At 36.0% G+C, this 22,203-nt stretch overlaps 1 protein-coding gene across 5 annotated transcripts in view; it reads left to right on the forward strand.

The window, feature by feature from the left end:
* Window positions 1-860: 860 nt before the first annotated feature.
* The window catches only part of YEATS2 (YEATS domain containing 2), a 92,143-nt gene continuing 70,800 nt past the window's right edge, over window positions 861-22,203 (forward strand). For 3 of the 5 annotated variants that reach the window (XM_031452141.2, XM_064493276.1, XM_031452125.2), the window contains exons 1-4: window positions 862-1,049; window positions 17,255-17,372; window positions 20,251-20,348; window positions 20,855-20,947. In XM_031452141.2, coding sequence (XP_031308001.1) covers window positions 17,273-17,372; window positions 20,251-20,348; window positions 20,855-20,947 — 291 coding nt within the window. In that variant the 5' untranslated portion in view covers window positions 862-1,049; window positions 17,255-17,272. Of the gene's footprint in view, window positions 1,050-1,110; window positions 1,242-17,254; window positions 17,373-20,250; window positions 20,349-20,854; window positions 20,948-22,203 lie in introns of those variants that run through there. The other 2 variants (XR_010383715.1, XM_031452130.2) reach the window with 2 other exon arrangements.

Consider the following 22,203-nt stretch of genomic DNA (forward strand, 5'->3'; position numbering starts at 1 on the left):
CAGCCTTCCAAGTTGGGCCAGGGGAAGTGGGCTTCTGGTCTCCTCCACACTTAGCTGGATATTTCTAAGCCCCTGTCTCAGGGTTAGACCCCCAAAGCAGGAGAATACAGATATACTCATGGTGACCATTTACCCTACCTCTTTGTCCATGAAATTTATTTTTATCTCCCTAGTTCCTATTCTCATTTTGGGTCTTAGTTTAAGGCTCAATGGGGCCTTTCCTGCTCTTTCAGATTAGAGTGACAGTTTATTTCAGAAGGGCAGGAACTGTTCTGTTCATTTCTAATCCTCATTATCTAACATAGTGCTGGGCGCACAGTGCCAGGACACAGAATAGAAACACAATAAAAATTTGTTGGGCAAATATTGTTAATCTGTCTTTACCCCTAATAGACTTTATGATCAGGAGGCCAAGGGTGACACATTATAAATCCCTCTATTCCCTTGTCACGCAGGGCTTTCTAGTAAGTTCTTGGACTTACTGTTTATTTATTCAACAAATATTTGTTCCAGCTTGGTCCAAGATAACATATACAAATATCATAGCTACTGTTGTTATTGCTGTGGAAGCTTCATAAATGCCAATCAATATTCTGTGTGACTTGAGGGGGAACTCATCACCTTCCTCTAAGGAGTAAAATTATATACGTACGATCGCGTCTTTAGCGGACCGGCGCCCCTCCCCTCCAGGCAGCGCAGCAGTGCAGGGCACTGAGGGCGGGGGTGAGAGGCTGGGCTACCCCAACCCCGCCCGGGCTCCGGCCCCGCCCACAACCATGCGAGCTCCGCCCCCGGAACCGCGAGCGCGCCGCCGCCGCCGCCGCCGCCGCCGTCACTGGCGCCGCGCGCGCCCCGCCCCGCCCCTATTGGTGACGTGCGGACCAAACGGGCCGGTCGGGCGCTGCTGAGCCGTGCTCTTCCGCGGGCTCCGGGGTCGCTGGGGCCTCCTGGCGCGGCGGCTTCGCCGGGCTTGGACAGCTCCCACCCCTCCCCCGTGCCCTCTCGCGGCACCTGGCGGGCCTGCGCTTCAGCAGGAGACCGGAGAGAGGGTGAGTGTTGGCGGCAGCGGGATGGGACCGCCGGGAGCGCGCGCCGCTCTCCCGGGCATTGTCTGGGCGGGGGCGGCGCGGGCACGTGCGCGCCCCTCCCCCATCGCGGCGGCCGCGCCGGCCCCCAGGCTGAGGGGAGGGAGGGAGCGGGTGACGAGAGGAGAGGTTCCGGAGGAGGAGGCTGGGTCCGCGGTGAGTGTGTGTGGCGGGGGAAGTCTCCGAAGCGGGAACCCGGAATTTGGGTGTGTGGGGTGTCCTTTTCTAAGGGGCACCGCGCTCTCTGAGGAGATGGTGGTCCCTTGAGCCCCAGTGGCTGGAGCTTTCAGAATGTTAAACCTGGTGGCCGGTGATGGGATTGGAGACGAGATTTCGCCCCAGCACCAGCAAGTAGTAGATCCATCAGCAAGAATCCTGGAATCTCCCTCCAACCTGTCGCCTTCCCAACCGTCTCCCTCCACCGTGAAGGATGAGTAGGATTTAGGAAGGTTGGAGGCTGTTCCAGGAATGGTGCCCGAGTTAAAGCACCAGAGGTGTGAGACAGTGCAGGGTTGGAGTGGAAAGCTTGGGAAAATGAGTACTTGGAAGAAAAACTGCTTTGGTAGGTTGTGGCCAGATTGCAGAGGACAATGAGGTCTATATCAAACCTTTTTTTTTTCTATTATGAATGTAATTATGTTAAAAAAACAGAAAGCGGAGAAAAATATCACCAGTAATTCTACAGCCCTGACACATCATTCTTAGAGTTTTGATGTTTGCTCGTATTTTCTTCTAAGCTTATAACAGTTACAGAGTTTTAAGTACAATTTTCCATTCACTTTTCTTGTTAACATGTAAAAATGCAATGTAGTATATTCAGCAGTACAATTTCGTCTTTCTTAATAAGCAAGAAGCAGGTATTTATCATAGAAAAATGTAAAAATACAAGAAAACGAGGAAAAGTACGCATAGTTTTACTGTCTAGAGGTATTATCATTGAGTGTATATTTTTGGTTGTGTGTGTTCTTTCAAAAATAGGAGCAGGTGAGGCCCTTTTTAGGAATTTAGTTTTTATGAGAAACCTTTGAAGGTTTTAAGAAGGCAAGTCGCATAATTTGCTGCACAGAGGAAGAGGGCAAGAGTGGAAGCTGGGAGGTCAGTTAGTTTACAGTACTCTGGAGTAGGTCTGTGGTTGTGGAGATGGAGAAGAGTAGAAAACAGATATTTTGGAGGTAGACTGAACAAGACTTGGAAATGGATTGGTGAGGGAAAGGGAGAACTTTTTCCTTTTTGATCCTTGTTTTGAGCAACTAGGAGTAGATGGTGGCATTCAGTGAGAATGGAAGAGAGAAATTTGAGTTGGGAGAAATCACGAGTTCTGTTTTGGGTGTATTAAATTTGAAGTGTATATTGGATACAAAAATCGGTATGTTGAGGCAATTGGTTGTACAGGTTTGGAGCTCCTAGAAGAGAGAGCCTAGAGCTGGAGATAAAATTTGGGGAATATTCAGTATACAGATGATACTCAAAGTTATAGGACTACATGAGATCACTTGGGGAAAAAGTATACATAGAGAAGTGAAAACTGGAGACTCAGACATTCCAATGCTTGGAGGTCTTGCAGAGTAAGAAGATTGAGCACAGGACAGAAGAAACAGTGAGGTAGGAGGAAAAGCAGGAGACTGGTGGTATAGAAGTCATGAGAGAGAAGTTTCTAGATGGTGGAGACTTGGTATGTCAGTGCTTCTGAGTTGTTTAGTGAGATGCTCAATTGGATCTGGCAATGCTGAAGTTATTAGTTTGGTCTTTCGTATTATTATCCAGAGTTCTAGAATCAGGAGGTGGAAACAAATCATGAGGAAGTGAAGACAATGAGTATGAGTTAGAAACAGCGCCCCTGAATTAGAAACAGGTGCCCTTGTTCAAGACACCTTATTTTCATCTTCCTCCAAACTAAATTTGATAATGAAAAATGATGTCTTGTTTCATTCCTTGATCACCGGTATGTGTGAACATTTTTTCACATTTATTGGCCATTTGTGAATTTCTGTTCCTGTCCTCTGTGCATATTTTCATTTGTGTTTGTCATTTTTCTAACTGATTGATTTTCTAATTGTCAAGAGTTCTCTAGATACTAAAAATATATAGCCTGATATAAAGCTTACAGAATTTTCCCCCTTATGTGTCCTCCCCCTCACCTCTGTTCTCTGGAATAGATACTCCAGAAGGAAGGACATGGTTAATAATAGAAAAACCATACTTACCACTTAACTCCTATATGTACTTTTTTTTTTCAATTGTAGTAAAATACACATAACATGAAATTTACCACTGTAACCATTTTTAAATGTACAGTTCAGTGGTATTAAATACATTCATTATGTTGTGCAACCATCACCATCATCTCCACAACCGTTTTCATTTTGTAAAACTGAAACTTTATACCCATTAAGCAATAACCTTCATTTCCTCCTTACCCCCAGCTCGGGACAGTCACCATTTCTACTTTCTGTCTCTGAGATTTTTGACTACTCTGAGTACCTCATATAAGTGGAATCAGACAATATTTGTCCTTTTGTAACTGACTTATTTCACTTCGCATAATGTCCTCAAGGTTCATTCATGTTGTGACATATGTCAGAATTTCCGTCCTTTTTAAAGGCTAAATGATATTGCAGTGTATGTATATATCACGTTTTGTTTATCCATTCATCTGTTGATGAGCACTTGAGTTGCTTCCATCTTTTGGCTCTTGTGAATAATGCTCCTAAGAATGCGGGTGTACAGATACCTGTTTGAGTCCCTGCTTTCAGTTCTTTGGGTATTTACCCAAAAGTGGAATTGCTGGATCATACAGTAATTTTATTTTTAATTTTCTGAGCAACTGCCATACTGTTTTCTATAGTGGCTACACCATTTTATATTCCCACCAACAGTGCACAAGTGTTCCAACTTCTTCATGTCTTCGCCAGCACTTGTTTTCTGTTTTTTTTATGGTAGCCATCCTAATGGATGTCAGGTGATACCTTGTTCTGTTTTTGATTTGCACTTCCCTAATATTAGTGATGTTTAGTATCTTTTCATGTGCTTATTGGCCATTTGCATGTCTTCTTTGGAGAAATGTCAATTCAAATCCTTTGCCCATTTTTGAATCAAGTTTTTTGTTGAATTTTAGGAGTTCTCTCTATATCCTGGTTATTAATCTGTTATCAGATACATTATTTGCAAATATTTTCTCCCATTCTAGGGGTTGCCTTTTTCCCTTTGGTAGTATCTTTTGATGCACAAAATTTTTCAGGAAGTCCAGTTTGTCTCCTTTTTCTTTCATTACCTGTCTTTGGTGTCATAGCCGAGAAATTGCCAAATCCAATTTTGTGAAGCTTTTGTCTGTTTTCTTCTAAAACTTTTATTGTTTTAAGTTTTGTATTTATGTCTTTGATCTATTTTGAGTTAGTTTTTGTACATGGTATTAGGTAAGAATCTAACTTCTTTCTTTTGCGTATAAATATCCAGCTTTCCTAGCTCTATTTGTTGAAAAGACTGTTTTCCCCACTGATGGTTTTGGCACCCTTGTCAAAAATTATTTGACCATATATGTAAGAATTTATTTCTGGGCTCTCTCTTCCACTGGACTGTATATCTGTGTTTATGCCAGTACCACACTTGTTTTGATTACTGTAGCTTCTAGTACGTTTTGAAATCAGGAAGTGTGAGTCCTCCAGTTTTTTTTTTTTTTTTCCAAGATTGTTTTGATTATTTAGGGTCACTTGAGATTTCATATGAATTTTAGGGTGGGTTTTTCTACTTCTGCAAAAAATGTCATTGGGATTTTGATAGGGATTGCATTGAATTTGTAGATGGCTTTGAATAGTATTGACTTTTTAACAATACTGTCTTGAACATGGAATGTGTTACCAATTATTTATGTCTTCTTTAATTTCTTTCAGCAGTGTTTTGTAGTTCTCATTGTATAAGTCTTTCACCTCCTTGGTTACTTCCTAAGTGTTGTTGTTTTGGGGTTTTTTTTTTGATGATTTTATAAATGGAAATATTTTTGTAATTTCCTTTTCATATTGTTTATTCATTTATAGAAATACAACCGATTTTTATGTGTTGACTTGGTATCCTACTATTTGCTGAGTTCTTTTATTAGTTCTAACAATTTTGGGATGGAATCTTTAGGATTTTCTACATGTAAGATCATGTCCCCCTACATTAAAAAGCCTTCATATTCATTCAATTGATACACTGTAATTTGCTATGGATTGTTTCTAGTTTTTTATCATAATATATATAGAAAGAGGAGAACTAACATTTAAGTTGTAGATCTGTAAGTACAACCCACACATGATACACATCACCAGCTTTGAGAGTATTTCCTTAGGATAGATTCTCAGAAATACTTGATTCTCCTCTCTTCTCATTCAGTCACAGAGAACAGAATTCTTCATTGCCACCTCCTTAAATTGGCCCGCACCTCCCTGCCTTTAACCCTGACCCCCTTTCAGTCTGTTTTCTACACTGCTACTGAATGGAGGGTGAGAGTCAGGATTGGTGCACTTTTCCCTCATAGAAAACAAAGACTTACGAAACAGATTGTTTCTGTATCATCTGGTCTGTGGGAGTTAGGAAAAAAAAAAAGTTTTTGAAGGCTGTAATGCACTTCATGGATGAATTGGAATCTGATTTGATTCTTGAAGGATGAATAGCTTTTCAGTAAGCAGGGAGAAGGTAGGATGGAATACGAACTCATTTGAGAGGCAATTAGGTAATTAGGAGAAGTTCAGGCATGAACTTTGATGATTGTGGACAAGGAGAGGTAGAAGAACTAGTTCTCCTAACCAAGGATTGTTTATTCTGTTTATTTGAAGAATGAGCTATAGGGTAAGTGTGGGGAGAGACCTGTTATGTGGTGGTAACAAAGGCTAACAGTGACCATGATGCCAAGGGGCAGAGGCTTCAACTTTATTCATAATGTTTTTATTCTCAGAGTTGGGGATACGTTGGTGATCGTTATCTATTTTTTTTAATTAGTTTATTTGAGAGTGTATACTTTTTTGTTGAGATAAAATTCACCATTTGAAAGTGTATAATTTGGGGCTTTTTTTTTTTTTGGTATATTCATAAGGTTGTACAACCATTACTACCATCTAATTCCATAACATTTTTGTGATTCCAGAAAGAAACCCCAATCCTATTTGCAGTCAGTCTCAGTTCCCTCCTCACCTCATCCCCTGGCAGTCACTTGCTCTGTCTGTGGATTTTCCTGTTTCTGGACATTTCACAGAAATATCATATAACCTGTGGCCTTTCATATCTGGCTTTTTTAACTTAATTAGCATGATATAGTCAAAGTTGATCTGCATTGTAGCATGTGTCAGTACTTCATTCTTTTTTAATGCTTGATAATCCATTGTATGAATATATCATGTTTTGTTTGTCTAGACATTTGAGTTGCTTCCATTTTTTCACATTTATGAATAATGCTGTTATGAACATTTATACATACAAGTTTTTATGTGGACATACATTTTCAGGAGTGGAATTGCTGGGACACATAGTAATTCTGTGTTTAATTTTTTGAGGAACTGGCAAACTGTTTGCCACAGTGACTGTACCATTTTACGTTTCCACCAACAATCTATGAGGGTTCCCACTGTGTATTCTTTATACATTTTTTGACAGTCTATATTTAATTGCTGTTTGTGTGTTTAAATAGATTATTGAGGTACAATTGGCATGCCATAAACTGCACATATATAAAGTATATAACTTGGTAAGTTTTGACATATTTATACACCTGTGAAACTGTCAAGACAATCAAGATAGTAAACGTATGCATCATCCTTCCAATTTTTCTCATGCCCCTTTGTGATCCCAGTCTCTCTCCTCCCCATCGTTGCCCCATCAGCAACCACTAGTCAGGTTTCTGTCACAATAGACTAGTTTACATTTTATATAAATGGAATCATTGTAGTATATTCTTTTTTCTTAAGCTGACTTCTATCACTCAGCATTATTTTGAGGTTAATTCATGTTGTTGCATGTATCAGCTCATTCCTTTTTATTGATTAATGTATTCTATTGTATGGATATATCACAATTTGTTTATCCATTCACCTGTTAGTGGCCATTTGGGTTGTTTCTAGTTTTTGAGTATTGTAAATAAAATTGCTGTGAACATTTGTGTACAAGTTTTTGCACGCACATATGCTTTTATTTCTCTTGGGTAATACCTAGGAATAGAATGAGTCATATCGTAGGGTTTGTTTAATTTGTTAAGAAACTGCCAAACTGTTTTCCAAAGTGGTTGTACCATTTTACATTCCTGCCACTAATGTATGAGAATTCCAGTTGTTCTACATTCTCTGTAGTTTCTTTTCAACATATGGAGAAGTAAGAAGAGAACAGAAATATACATAAAGACACCTATAATCCATCTCCCAGATTAGTCCTTTTGGCATTTTTGGCCCCATGTCCATGGTTAGAAAATTCAAACATTATGGTCAGGAATAAATTGAAAAGCAAAAGCACTACCCAGATGTAACTATTGTTAATCATTTTTTATCATTTCTTCCAGAAAAACCTACCCAAGCATCTACCAGCATTGTTTGTGGTCTTCTTTCCCCTTGTTTACACAGAAAGAATCAAAGCATACATTACCATTCTGCACCTTGGTTTTTTCACTTTACAATTTATCTTACAGGTATTTTCACATTAGCACATTTTTTAGTGGCTGCATTGCAAAACAGTTTTGCTATAAGAAAACACGAATTTGTTTCAGTGCAATTGATATATTAGAGAACTATTTGAGTATAATGTGAATTTCACATTTGCTTTTGGGTCATTTTGTCTGTAAGAAATGCTTGGTAAATGGAGAAGACTGCACCCTAGTGAATTGAGCCACAGAAGGAAAATACAAGTCGCCTGCAGGCACATACCTCAGAGGTCCTCCAGCAACCTCAATTTACTGCTGTGTTATGAGCCACACCCATGCACATCTGGTGTTATAATTTTCTGTTGATTTCAGATTAGCCTCCTACTACTTTGCAGTAACTCACAAGCTGTAACCTTTCGATGCCCACTTCCACAAGCAAACTTGAGGTCTTTTTCAAGTGCCATATTTAATGTAGCATTTATATAATTCTTAACCATTTAATGTGTAAAACTGTGCTACCGTTTTTATTAGATTCCTTTTTTTTTTAATGTTACTGATAAAATTTTTGAGTGTTGTGCCCAAACCCATTTTTTCCCATAAGCCTATGGTTTTTAGTATGTAAACTTATACAGCGTGGTGATTTTTAAGAATGCATATGTCACATTATAGTGGAACTTACCTGTTCTATAGTATGATTGTACATAATTTCTTTATTTCTAAATTTAAGTTTTATTTTTTAAGATTGTTAAATACATTGTATATACCAAGGAGCACATATAATAAGGAGGTATATTTTAAAGAATAATAATAAAGTAACAAATACCTACTTAGTTACCCTGCAGTTTAAGAAATGGGAGATGACTGATACTTTTGAACCTCCTTGTACTCCTCTCACTGATCATTTTCTGCCTTTTTGAATATTTGAAATATTTGACAAAAATATTAAATTTGAAAGTGTTAACAAATCTGTGTCTAACCCCTCCCCCCAAATGGTCTTGCTAATGTTGATTCCTCAGCTGACCACCTTGTCCTCCTGCAAGTGTGCACACGCATACTTGGGGAAGGATAATCTGTCAATGAATTTCCTTTTAAGGTTAGTATCTAGTGGGTTTGTTATTGTTATTTTTTATAATGGCTTTGGTGAGCTCTAATTCATATACCATAAAATTCACTCCTTTAAAGTGTGAAACAGTGGGGTTTTTTTGTTTTTTGGGCTTTTTTTTTTTTCAGTATTTTTACAAAGTTTTGCAACCATCACTGTATCTAATTCCAGAAAACTTTCACCAATAGGTATATTTTTGTAAATAAGTAGATTTTCTAGATTAGGCCATGTTGATCTAAAGAAAAACCAATTTTCTAAAAAATGTCATATGTTTTAAGGTACTTGTTTTCTTTCTAGAATCTCAGCTCCTGGTAGAAAGGCATGAGACTTACTCCTATAGGATTTATTGTCAGTTTGAAAGCTCCAGTGAAAAATCCCTATTTAGTGAAGTGTGCAAGATTTGGCTTAATTTATATATTCTCAGTGACTCTGTCTAAGAGTTTGACACAATCTTTATCTGGTCCATATCCTTTTCTTTTCAACTTGGATTTGTAGACAAGTTTTGTTTTGTTTTTTTCTTTTTGTTTCTCTTGGAAACAAAACTTTTATGGCTTTACAAGTGAAACAATGAGATTGTCACATGAGTCAGAACTATCACTTTAGATAATTTCAATGATTTTTGTCTGAAAGTGACTCCAAGAAAGTTACTGGAGTGCTATATGGACTACTTTCTGTCAGCTTAAGAATTTACCCTAAATATCTCAAAACTCATAAACGTCTCAGATAGCTCACTCTGTCCAGAAAAAAGTAAGTTGAAGTGCTGGGGGAAAGGATAGGTAAAACTTACCTAAGTCCAGCTCTCCAGTTTTGCACTAATGGATAGAAACAGGGCGTGAATAATTTAGAACAGCTGTTTGATCGTAAACTCTTTTTCTTCTTACTTTGCAAGATTGAAGACAGTACTGTCCTGAATGGATTCTGGGGCAGACCTTATATAGCATCTTCTGCGGTCTTAAGCAATTTTATTTATGATAGGAAAGTAGGTGTTTTTGACCTGGAAGTAGGTAATACTTAAATGATAATAGTTTTTTGAGCTCAACTGTCTAGCTGTTTCCATTTTGCTCGGTTCTTTCTATGATTCACATCAGTTTGATGCTAATGACTGACCTCTGTCAGCTTCCCACCATTCTGGTCCAGTGTAAATTTATGGCTATTTTAATTTAAAAGACCTTTTTTCTTTCCATACCAGATGAGTTGAAGATAAAGTGATTGTGCTGGCCAACAAGTAATAGTAGTCCCCCTTTCTCCATGGTTTTGCTACCCAGAGTTTTGCTTTCCATGGTTTCAGTTACCTGCCATCAACCGTAGCCTGAAAATATGACATGGAAGATTCCAGAAATAAGTTTTAAATTGCACACCTTTCTGAGTAGCATGATGAAATCTCGTGCCATCCCTTCTGTCCCACCTGGGATATGAATCATCCCTTTGTCCAGTGTATTCTTCCAGTTAGTCACTTCGTAGCCTTCTTGGTTATCACATCAACTGTTTTGGTATTGCAGTGCTTGTGTTCAGGTCACCTTTATTTTATTTAGTGATGGCCCCAAAGTGAAAGAATAATGATGCTGGCAATTCAGATACGCCAAAGAGAAGCTGCAAAGTATTTTCTTTAGGTGAAAAGGTGAAAGTTAATAAGAAAAAAATTTTGGTTGCTAAGATCTGCTGTAAGAATGAATCTTCCATCTGTGAAATTGCGAAGAAGGAAGAAGAAATTTGTGTTAGTTTTGCTCTCACACCTCAATTGGCAAAAGTTATAGCTACAGTGTATGAAAAGTACCTAGTTAAGATAGAAAAGGCATTAAGTTTCGGGGTGGAAGACATGAACAGAAAACAGCATTCAGCACTGTCCTCTGTTTCAGGCATCCACTGGGTGTCTTGGAATGTTTCCCCCACAGATGAGGGGATACTCTATGTTCAAACGGTTTTGTGTATAAGTACCTGACTTAGAGTAAATAGGATAGAGTTTTTGTCAGTACCAACTTACATGAAAATGAGAACAAAATCGTCTCTTCTTCCTTTTAGATTTGTCTGAGTCTTTTCTATAATAGACTACTTCAGATGGCTTGTATTATGAAAAATAAGCCTAATTTGGGGAAGAAATTTTTTCAGTTATCTGTATCAATGGGAGATGACGGTTCTATAAGTAATCTTCAAATAGAGGAAAAATTTAAATTGATATTGAAATATATATTTCGACTCTTCTGGAAAGACTTCATGCCTAATGATTTTTGTCAGTATACTATTAAAATGGGTATTCTTTCTTAGTGTGCACATTGGACAGTCTTTGTGAAGCATGGATGGTGTCAGGGTAAAAGCTCCTGCTATTTTTAGTTTGCAAAATATAACTCATGAAATGGATTACATACATTTGGATTACTGAAAGTCAGTTGCATTAATGTATTCCTAAAAGTCCAACATTAGACATGGGCAGTGCAAATCACCTTGCTTCTGGATATCCCCAGTACTTTAAATAAATATTGCTGGTAATAAATCCTTCTAGTCACAATGCACTATTCTTTTAATACCCCACTGGATTGAATTTGTATCTGCATATATTCACAAATGAAAACTGGTCTCTCATTTTCCTCTGAGGATGCCTTTGGCCACATTTCCATAGGTTTAGATATATTGTGTCCTTTTTGTTGATATTTTTTAAATAGTCTGTTATTTTAATTTCCTTTTTGAGTTATGAGCATGAAGTATTTAGAAGAGTACCTTATTTTCATTTAATAGTGAGTTTTTGTTAATAATTTCATATTTAATTCTATTAAAATCAGAATATGGCTGTAACATTTCCTTATTTTATAATAATTGAGACTTCATATAACTTATATGATTTAATTTTAATGAATTTTATAGACATTTCAAATGGGTTATTCTCTTTTGGGTTCAGAGTTGTACATATCCATAAATCTGGCTTGTAAATTGCATTGTCTGTATCATCTGTATTTTTATCTGTTGTCTTCTTGATCTTTTAAATTTACGAGAGCAGTATGTTCAAATTCTCCTGTTATGATTGTGATTTTCTTAAATTCTCCTTGTGTTTCTGGTTTATGTTTTATATGTTTAGAGATGATGTTGTTTGATGTATAGTTTGACATATCTTTTTGATTGTGTCTTTTAATAGTAATAAAATCTTTTTGTATTAAATTTTTTGCCTTAAATTATTCTGTTATCAATCTTGCCATGTCTGCTATCTTTTTGCTTGTGTCTGTGTATAACTTTGCACATCCCTTTATTTTAAACATTTAGCTATAATACCTTTGAATATTTGAAGGTATAGCAGTATCAACAAATAGACTTGTAAGTATTATAATAAAAAAAAGGATGAAAGCTAGTAGATATGTTCCCTGTGGGTGTTTGTATTTTTGCATATATTTTAGTTATCCCTTCATGTATTTATTCAGCAAATAATTTTTTGAGAGCTTCCAAGAACTTTGGAGAGGGAATATGGGGAGAGCTATCTTGGACAGTATGATCAGAGAAGGCCTTCTCTGATAAGGCGGGCATTTGAGCAGGATCTGGTAAAGTTAACCTGGGGGAAGAGCATTCCAGGCAGAAGGAATCGTTAAGTCCCAACACCCTTAGGAAAGATTGAGGTGTACTCTCTAGAAACCCCGTGTGTCTGGATCTTAATGATTAAGGACAGAGAAGCAGGCAGGGCCCAATTCATGTAAGATCTTGTAAGTCATGTTAAGGAGTGTTACGGGAAACCATTGGAAAATTTCAAGCAGGGGAGAGCTTGATCAGATATGTTTGTATAGTCCTTTTCCCAAGGTATAGTTTATATACAGTGAAATACACAGATTTTTAAGTGTATAGTTGGAGTGAGTTTTTCTGACTGCATATACCCAAGTAACCCACACTTTTATTAAGATATAAAATATTTCTGTCACCCCAGAAAGATTCTCTATACCTCTTCTCAGTTAGTCCCCACCACCAGCACCCCAACTACTATTCTCTTTTCTTTTACCATAGATTAATCTGTGTGTTCTCAAACATCATATAAATAGAATCATTTAGTATGCGCTCCTATTCCATGTCTGGCTTCTTTTACTTTGAGATTTATTCCTGTTGTTGTTTAGATCAGAAGTTCTTTGGGTGTACTACAATTTGTTTACCTATTCTCCTGTTTTGTTTTGTGTAGACATTTTTGAAATGTCTATTTGGCTAACAGAGGGGAATAGATTCTCTTATTCAGATATTTAATAAAGGATCACTGGTTGTCTTATTTCCAGAGGGGAAAAATACTTTGTTTGAAATGAAAAATATAGAAAGGACAGGGCTAAAGAATTATAGAGTTGCTATTAACATTTAGGAACACGTGTCTGTATGGAAGCAGAAAATGAATGATTGTGCTGCTCCTCCCTGCCCCCCTGCCTTAAACCAGATGGGAAAAGTTGTCTTGAGTGAAAGCACAAAATTCAGTGGTTCAGATACGATTCAAACGCCATGAGGATCATAGAATTTTATATTGAGAAGGTACCCCACTTAGCAAATTTTCCAAGAACCTTATTTATGAGATTTTATTCCCTCCCCTAAGAGTCGGCCATATCTCATAAGATGTGGTGTTTTCCTGGCAGGGTTCCAGGACTAGGTTCTAGAGATTCGAGGTCTTTGACATGAAACCTAAGAGCATTTACTAAGAATTTCTAGTGATTCTATTACATATTTTTTGTGTTTTTAATTATACAATTTTCTTTTAAAAATGATTTTTCTTTTGGGGTTTATTTCAAAGTATAGAACATTAAAAGGTTTTATTTTGTTTTTAATCTTTAATCACTTCAAAAACTCAGACTTACTTATGTTACTTGAATGGGTGTTGTGATAGAGGGTGATTTTACTTTCTTACAGTGTACATGAGGGGGAAATGTGTATTTTTTAAGTTTAAATTGACTGTTTACTTTTTATAATGAGGCTATTTCAGTGAGATAAAAATTTTAAATTAGAGGAACCAGCATTGCATATATTTCAGTGTTTGGATTTGGTCCCATGGTATGGAGAAAATCCTATTTCACAGACAAATTATGAACAGTAACAGGTTTTTTGTTTTTGTTTTAACAGTTTACCATCTCAATATTCTTTTCAATTTCATTTGATTCAAAACCTTTAGAAGATTGGTAGGCCATTTTGTTTCAAAGTTGAACCTGACAATATCTAACGACTGCTCATAATTCCTTTTCATAAATCTCAAAGTCAGACAAGAAGAATCCAAAACTTACTATTACATGGATCATTTGTTACACATTCCATTCAACTTATTACATCATGGTGAGAGCAGGCTCTGCAGATGTGCCTGGCCTTCGCTATCATATACCTGAATGTGGCACGTGTATCCTTCAGTATTGTTCTTGCTAGACAGAAGCAGACCTGAATTATTAAAAACGCTCAATACAAACCTCAGTCTTCCTAAGTGTGTTTATCGGGAGCTCAAATCTATGCCCAACAATAACAGGAAAGGCTTTATTACAAGGGCTGCATGAAATGTGAGTTACCTTGGCAGCATAAGTTAATTCATTGGGGTTTCTTCCTTACAACCCACCCACCTCCCCAGTTCTTCCCTTTTTTCCCTTCTATTCTCCCAGTTTTAGAGCAAAAGTCAGAAGAGAATTTTGCTTTCTCCCTTAGGTGTAGGTAAAACAAAATACTGTTTTTTTCAAGGAACTTCAACCTGTTTGGGGAGGAGCCACTGTTACTCTTGAGATTATTTGGGGTAAGGGGAGAATATGAAAATTATGAAGTCCTTGAAATTGAATGAGTGAAGGTGATGCTGGGCTTGCTCATCTTTACAGATAATCTGATAAGACTCCTGGCAAACTGTAGAAGACAGGCGGTCACTGAGGAAACAGTATGGCACAGAAACAGATTGGAGATCTGCTAGGATGTATCTACTTCTGATTCCAGGTTTATCTTGAGAGTAGGAGTTGTTTTGTCTTGTCTATCCACATTAAGGAAAAAGGAATGAGGTTTACTGATTTTTAAGAAAATATTCTTTATGTAACTCCCCAAGATTTTTTTCAGGTTGTCTATAACTAGTAGCAGACAAAATGGAGAAGGCTAAAAGAACAATACCTTACTCTCACTTTTTATAAGCTTTCAAGCAGAAAATAATAGTTGGATTCAGGACCTCTCCAAAAATACTCATTTTTATTCTAAATTAGAGCAGATAGGTAATGATTGTGAACAGACATTAAATGGCTTGATTTAGGATGGTTGTAAATGCTGAGGGTTTTTAGGACCTTTTTAAGCTTAGGGCTATTACACAAGACAACAGTTATAGGGAAAATATTCTCCTAGATCCGGAATTTACATATATATCATTATGTAATGAGTCTCTCCCAGCTGAATCTAGTGAGTCTTCCTCTGAGATGGGTGAAAGAACTGGACTAATAGCTGAGAGGCATTTATTTAATTTATTGTATATTTTTTTTTATTGGAGTATAATCAGTTTACAATGTTGTGTTGAGAGGCTTTTTTTTTTTGAGTTATAGTCATTTTACAATATTGTGTCAAATTCCAGCGTAGAGCATGATTTTTCAGTTATACATGAACATATATATATTCATTGTCACATTTTTTTTCGCTGTGAGCTACCATAAGATCTTGTATTTATTTCCCTGTGCTATACTGTATAATCTTGTTTATATGTTCTACATTTTGAAATCCCAGTCTGTCCCTTCCCACCCCCTGCCCCCTTGGCAACCACAAGTTTGTATTCTATGTCTGAGTCTGTTTCTGTTTTGTATTTATGTTTTTTTTTTTTTTTCAGATTTCATATATGAGCAATCTCATATGGTATTTTTCTTTCTCTTTCTGGCTTACTTCACTTAGAATGACATTCTCCAGGAGCATCCATGTTGCTGCAAGCAGCGTTATGTTGTCGGTTTTTATGGCTGAATAGCATTCCACTATATAAATATACCACACCTTCTTTATCCAGTCATCTGTTGATGGACATTTAGGCTGTTTCCATGTCTTGGCTATTGTAAATAGGCTTTTAAATTGTTATTTCTGTTTTAAGTTTGAGTGAATAAAAATATTTTTGAGTTAACATTTTTATTTTCATTACTTTTATTTTAAAACTTTAAATTACCTTAATAAATACATATTGTGGGATTTTTTGCCTTTAATTAGGTAAATAATCTCCATCAGTGGTAGAACAGAAGTTTGGAAATCAGGGAGCTCTTCTTGTCTTTTCTGTGTCATAGATTAATGCTCTAAGGGGCAACTCATCTAACCTTCCTGGACCTGTTTTCTTATCTGCATGTTAGTAGACCCTCACTGCCCAGTAAGGGAGCCACTAGCCACAGGTGGTTATTGAGCCTTTGAAATGTGGCTAGTCCAGATGGAGGTGTGCCCTAAGTGTAAAATGCACACCGGGTTTTAAGACTTAGTACAAAAATAAGAGTGTAAAATATCTTATTGCTAATGTGTTTACATTGATCATATCATTGGAATGATAATATTTGGGGTATGTTGATTAAATGTATTATTAAAACTAATTTCATCCATTTTTTTTTTCCTTTTTTTAATGTGGCTACTAGAAAATTTATAATTCTGTTTGTGGCTCATATTATGTTTCTTTTGGACAGTGCTGATCTGGACAGCATTTCCTAGACTGACACATGAAATATTAATAAGTGCTAAGTGAAACACAGTTTAGAAGAGGAACAGTATCTGGTGGAACTTTTTGCAGTGGTATAAATGTTCTGTATCTCTGCTGTCCAATTTAGTGGCTGTTGAGCACTTGAAATGTGGCTAGTGTTCTGAAATATAGGACAAGGAACTGAATTTTAAATTTTATTTAATTTTAATTCACTTTGAGTAGCCACATATGGCTAGTGGCTAATGTATTGGGACAGTGCAGATATAAAAATTTATGGGATAGTTTTATTCAGAAACTTGTATACCTGGGACTTCACCTATTGCAAGCTTGTTAGTTTAATATAAATCTATGTTGTTTGTGTTTATTATGAATAATAATAAATGATCAGTAACGGTAATTTTTATTAAGTACCTGTTATGTAGCATGTACTATGTACATACCAGAGAAGATTTGTATAATAGGTTATTTACTGAGATATATTGTTCATATTCTGTAATATGCTTGATGCATCATGTATTCCAGGATACTCTGTGTACTTACCATGTTTTCATCAAAATCTGGCTTCTTTTCTTTTCTTATGAGGGCCCTCTGAAAGTCTGGCTCCTTTTTGAAAGTCTGAACAATGTGCTGCCTTGTTAAAGGATTTTCTCTTGAAAGGGAAATCCTTGCTTTATAACAGATGATGATTTTTTTTTCAATAAACTTTTGAAGTTATGCTTTCGGCTTTAAAACGGATATGTATGTGTTTACACAGACTTGTAAGTATCAGTACTTATAATGTACTCATTCCTTTTGTACGTGTGTACACATATATGTATTGATATCAAGCAGTGTTATTAACTAATTAATGTGTTATTGCTTCACAGTGAAGAACGAATGTCATCATGTCTGGAATCAAGCGAACAATCAAAGAAACCGACCCTGATTATGAGGATGTATCTGTGGCCCTTCCAAATAAGCGGCATAAAGCAATTGAGAATTCAGGTAGAAATTCACCTGCCTTTGGAAATTCTTTCTTTGTTGACATATACCTTCCTATAAGGTTTATAGGAATTAAAATGAAATCCATTTCTGCTATTGTGCATATTTGGAAGAGGTTTGTGAGAGGTATTAGCTAAGTGCTCTGTTTAACTGTAATACACTATGTGTAGCATAAAAGGCAGGAATACAATCAAGTAGACTATGAAAGTATCAGTAATGAGACAGGCTGTAAGTCTTGGCTATCACTGCATGTTAGGTATAACATAAAGTCTTAGCAGTGTGTGTACTACAGTGTGGTATCATGTGAAATGATTATGGGTGATACATGAATTAAGGTTTTTTAATTTTAATAGTTAATGTGTATAGAAAAGATAATGGTCTCATCAGACTTGTTTCATGGCTACTGCTTAAGATAAGGCTCACATTTAAAAGATGTTATTTAATGGCATTAATCAGTTATTTCACATGGTTCTCAGATATGTTAGGTAACTTGAAGGTGGTATATGAATGATGGAAATTGGGGAAACATTGATCCCTGCACTTAGCTGTTAGTGGTTTAGTTAAGGTTTAGAGGCATTAAATTACTTGCCCAAGATCAAATAATTAGTTGAAGATCAGATCATCAGCTGTATCTGAAGTTATCCAGAATATTTTAAGTTGTCTGAAAAAAGGTGGCTAAATTTGAGTTTTTAAAACAAAATATTGCTAAGATTTATTACTATTTATTTATTTAAATAATAAATCTGCCCGTGTTAATACTTACAGCCAGGTTAAAGAAGGCCTCATAGATAAGATGTTGCAGCTCCACAAAGATCAGGACCTCTAGAGGTTAAGTGGTAAAGAAAATTCCTATCTGTGTAAGTGCAGTCAAGTCTCACGTATTCCCAAAAGTCTGTATGGAAATTATCAAATCTGGTTCTAAAAAAAAAAAATTTCACTGCAACTTTTCTTCCCCATTCAGTTGTAATCTTGTTTACAAGGAAACATCATTTTCTTTCAATAACAAGCCAAATAAATATGAAAATATAAAGCTTAAATTCATTATTCAAATACATCATATGGCATATCTTTTTTGTAATAAAAATAAGAATAGGGAAAACTGATTGTTTTAGGAAACATAGTAATTTTGATTTAAATCTATCCTAAGTTCCCAAATACTCAGCCTAAGCAGGGACAGTTTTTAGTTACCAAGCAACAATTTGCCATTCTTTCTCTTGGTGTCCATTCTTTAATTGCAAACCATACTTTTATTTTTCAGAATTTTTCTCCAAGTAGATTTGGTAGGATGCTTCCCTTTTCTTATATGGTTTTATTTTGCGTATTTTTATTTTTTCTTATTCCATGAAAGAGATAATTTAGAATTGTTTCTTTCCGAGGAGCTTTTGATAAAATAGCCTCCAGTGATAAGTCTTTGACTTCTAGCCTCCCCTAAGATTATCTGATGATTTCTGTGTACAGGGTTTACATATACAAGTAATACTCAGTAATACTCAGTATTATTTCCTCACATATGAGGAAAATTAGTCATTTGCTTCAACTCAGGCATATCCACAAGAATGCTTATACCAGCACTAGTTTTAAATTGCCAATCTAATGGCATATTTTACATGGAGAAAATGACATGGATGATCAAAGGGTCCAGATTTTCTCTGCAATTTTTTATATCCTCCAAAACACGGATGGTGATTTTTTCACATTACAAACAATCGTTATGCAGAATCCCAGGTTTTTGACCAGTCATTCAACTCTTCTTTTTATTCTCTTGTAATCAAAGTACATTTCATATTCTGATATTTTTAACCCTTCAAGTTGCATATTACTTAGAGTAGTCATCATCTGAATTGAATTGCCTTCAGAAGCATTTTCTTTCCTTTTGAATTCTTTCTTTGCTCATTCCTTCAGGTACTTGTGATCAGAAATTGGTGAATTGCTTTGTTTGGTTCTTCTGGACAGAAGGAAACTTCTTGCCTTCTTATGAACTGCTTTTGTGTCATAGACTACCTCTCTCTCTAGCTAACTCTTTAGTTTTTCCTTGGGGTTATGGTTTTTCAGTAGTTACCACGTATTTCTCTGAGAATCTTCATGGGTTTCTTTTTCTTTTTTGGTAATTTTATTTTGATATGATTTCAGAGAAATTGCAAGGAGTACCTGTATGTCTTTTATCCAGATTAATTCACCAGTTATTTACATTTTGCCTCATTAGATTTATCATTCTTCTACCCTACCCCCAAACACACACACACACACTACACAAATGCATGTATGCACACAGATATATATCACATCATTTTTTCTAAATCATCAGAAAGTAAACTGGGCTGTAAACACTTGCGGGTTTCCTAAGGACAAATTTCTTATGTAACCCCAGTCAATTATCAGAAGCAGGAATTTTTAACATTTTATACATTATATTATCTAATCTGTGGTCCATATTCAAGTTTTACCAGTTGTCCCAGTATTTCATTTTATAGCTACTTCTCCCTCTCCAGGATCACACAGCACATTTGGTTGTCATATCTCTTTAGTTTCTTTTAATCGCCTCAACTTTTCTGTGTCTTTCTTGACTTTAATATTTGAATAATAGACCAGTTATTTTGTAGAATGTTTTTCAGTTTAGGTTTGTCTGATGTTCACTCTGATTAGATTCAGCATTTTTTAGCAGGAATGCCACAGAGCGGTGGAGCTTGTCAATGCATTATATCAGAAAACGCGTAAGATCTCTCTGCATGAATATTAGTGATGTTAACTTTTTGTCATTGATTAAGGTGATGGCACTAGGTTTCTTCACAGAGTTACTGTTCCTGGGTTTCTTTTGTTGCTTGCTGACTTGAATCAAGACAGCAATAATTAGACCTTGGATTATTGTGTGTTCTTTGTGCAGCTCGAGATGCCGCTGTGCAGAAGATCGAGACTATTATCAAGGAGCAGTTTGCACTTGAAATGAAGAATAAAGAACATGAAATTGAGGTCATTGACCAGGTATAATGACCACAAATTAAAAAACAAACAAACAAAAACAAAGCTATTGAAACAAGTGTATGTGATGAATTGAAAAAAATCTACTGGGACAGAATTATGGTGTATTTTTTGCCTTTGCTGTTTTTTTAAAAGGAGCATTCTTGTTTTTTGGAAGAAAAGGCACATGCTTTTTTTTTTTTCCTTTAAATGAAATTGCAGAAAAAGATGAAAAAAATTACCTGAAATTCTGTCCCAAAAGATAATTCCTCTTTGCTCTTATGCACAATATCTTAATGAACATTTCTCAGTGAATATGCATATAGACATATAAATATATATATTAATATTTTTGTCATCCTTTTAAATGTTTTGCCAATCTGATAGGTGGAAAATGGTCATTTTTATTTGTCTTTCTTTGATTAGTAAAGAAGTTGAGCTTTTTGGGGTCTTGCATTTCTTATTTATGAATTGTTTGTATAGTTCTGTCATTTCCATTTTTTAAAGTAATGGATTAATATTTATTTTAGCGACTGATTGAGGCAAGAAGGATGATGGATAAACTTCGTGCCTGCATTGTTGCAAACTACTATGCTTCTGCAGGACTTCTGAAAGTTTCTGAGGTAAGTTTCCCTCATACACAGTCATTTCTGGCCACCTATGTTACGTGAGGGGAAATTAGTGTTGATGTGGAATCCCTGCCTTCAAAACATTTCTTACTGACTTTTAGAATTCAAGAAGCCTAGCCTACCTTCCTGGAAATATACATAAATTTATCATTGTATTCAATCATAATCCTTAATCCTGAGTAACATTTTTTTCCTTTTTACTTAACTCTTCTCTAATTGTTAGCACTGTTGCTAGGCTTTGCAGATACAAAAATTAGTGTGACCCTATTCCAACTTGCCTTATTCCTCTTCATTTGATTATGATTGGCTTTGGAGTAAATTGTAGATTGATTGATTTTTCTATGACTTTTTACTGTTAATGAATGGCAGTTTTTAGGTTCAGTAGATTTACCCCATTCAAGAAGCCCCGATTTCTGCCCCCTACTTTCTGTATAAGTTTTCAAATATACAGAAAAGGTGACTTTAGCACCTGTTTATGCATCACTTAGCTTCAACAGTTTTAACATTTTGCCATATTTGCTTTATCTAATTTTTCTCTAAAACATTAAAAAGTACATTCTAAGCATCATGGCACTTCATCCCTAAATACCTAATCCTAAAGGACAGTCTTCTGTATAATCACAATACCTAAGAGAATAATTCCCTAATGCTATCTGATAACCAGTCCATATTCATATTTTCCCTGTTGTCCCCAAAATGTCTTTTAAAGCTGGTTTTTTTGAACCAGGATCCAATGAGGGTTCATGTGTTACATTTGGCTGTTTTGTTTCTTTAGTCTCATTTTATCTAGAACATTGCTCCCACCTTTTTTCCCCTGTGATATTGACTTATTAGAAGAGACCAGACCATTTAACTTGTGGAATGTTCCACATTTTGGATTTTTTCACCCTTGGGTTATTCCTTCATTCCATCTATTTTTCCATAAAATAGGAGCCAAGTCTAAAGAATTTGATTATATTAAGGCAAGGTTAAATCTTTCTGGCGATAATACTTCGTAGGTGATGCTCTGTGCCTCATATTATATCACATTAAGAGAAATACCAGGTTGTGCTACTGTTAGTGATACCAAGTTTAATCACTTGGTTAATGTGCTTGCCGCTAGATTGCTCCAGTTATAAAGGATGGGGATAAGATTGAACTGATACAGAAGTATTTCTTCTTTGACACTTTGATAATTTCAGCATAAGTTTTGTTTGTTTTTTTCTTTTTTTATGAGTTTTTTCCAGTTAAAATTAGATGGCACTGGCTCA

This window comes from Camelus dromedarius, chromosome 2 (genome assembly GCF_036321535.1).
Source record: "Camelus dromedarius isolate mCamDro1 chromosome 2, mCamDro1.pat, whole genome shotgun sequence".
Lineage (NCBI taxonomy): Eukaryota > Metazoa > Chordata > Mammalia > Artiodactyla > Camelidae > Camelus > Camelus dromedarius.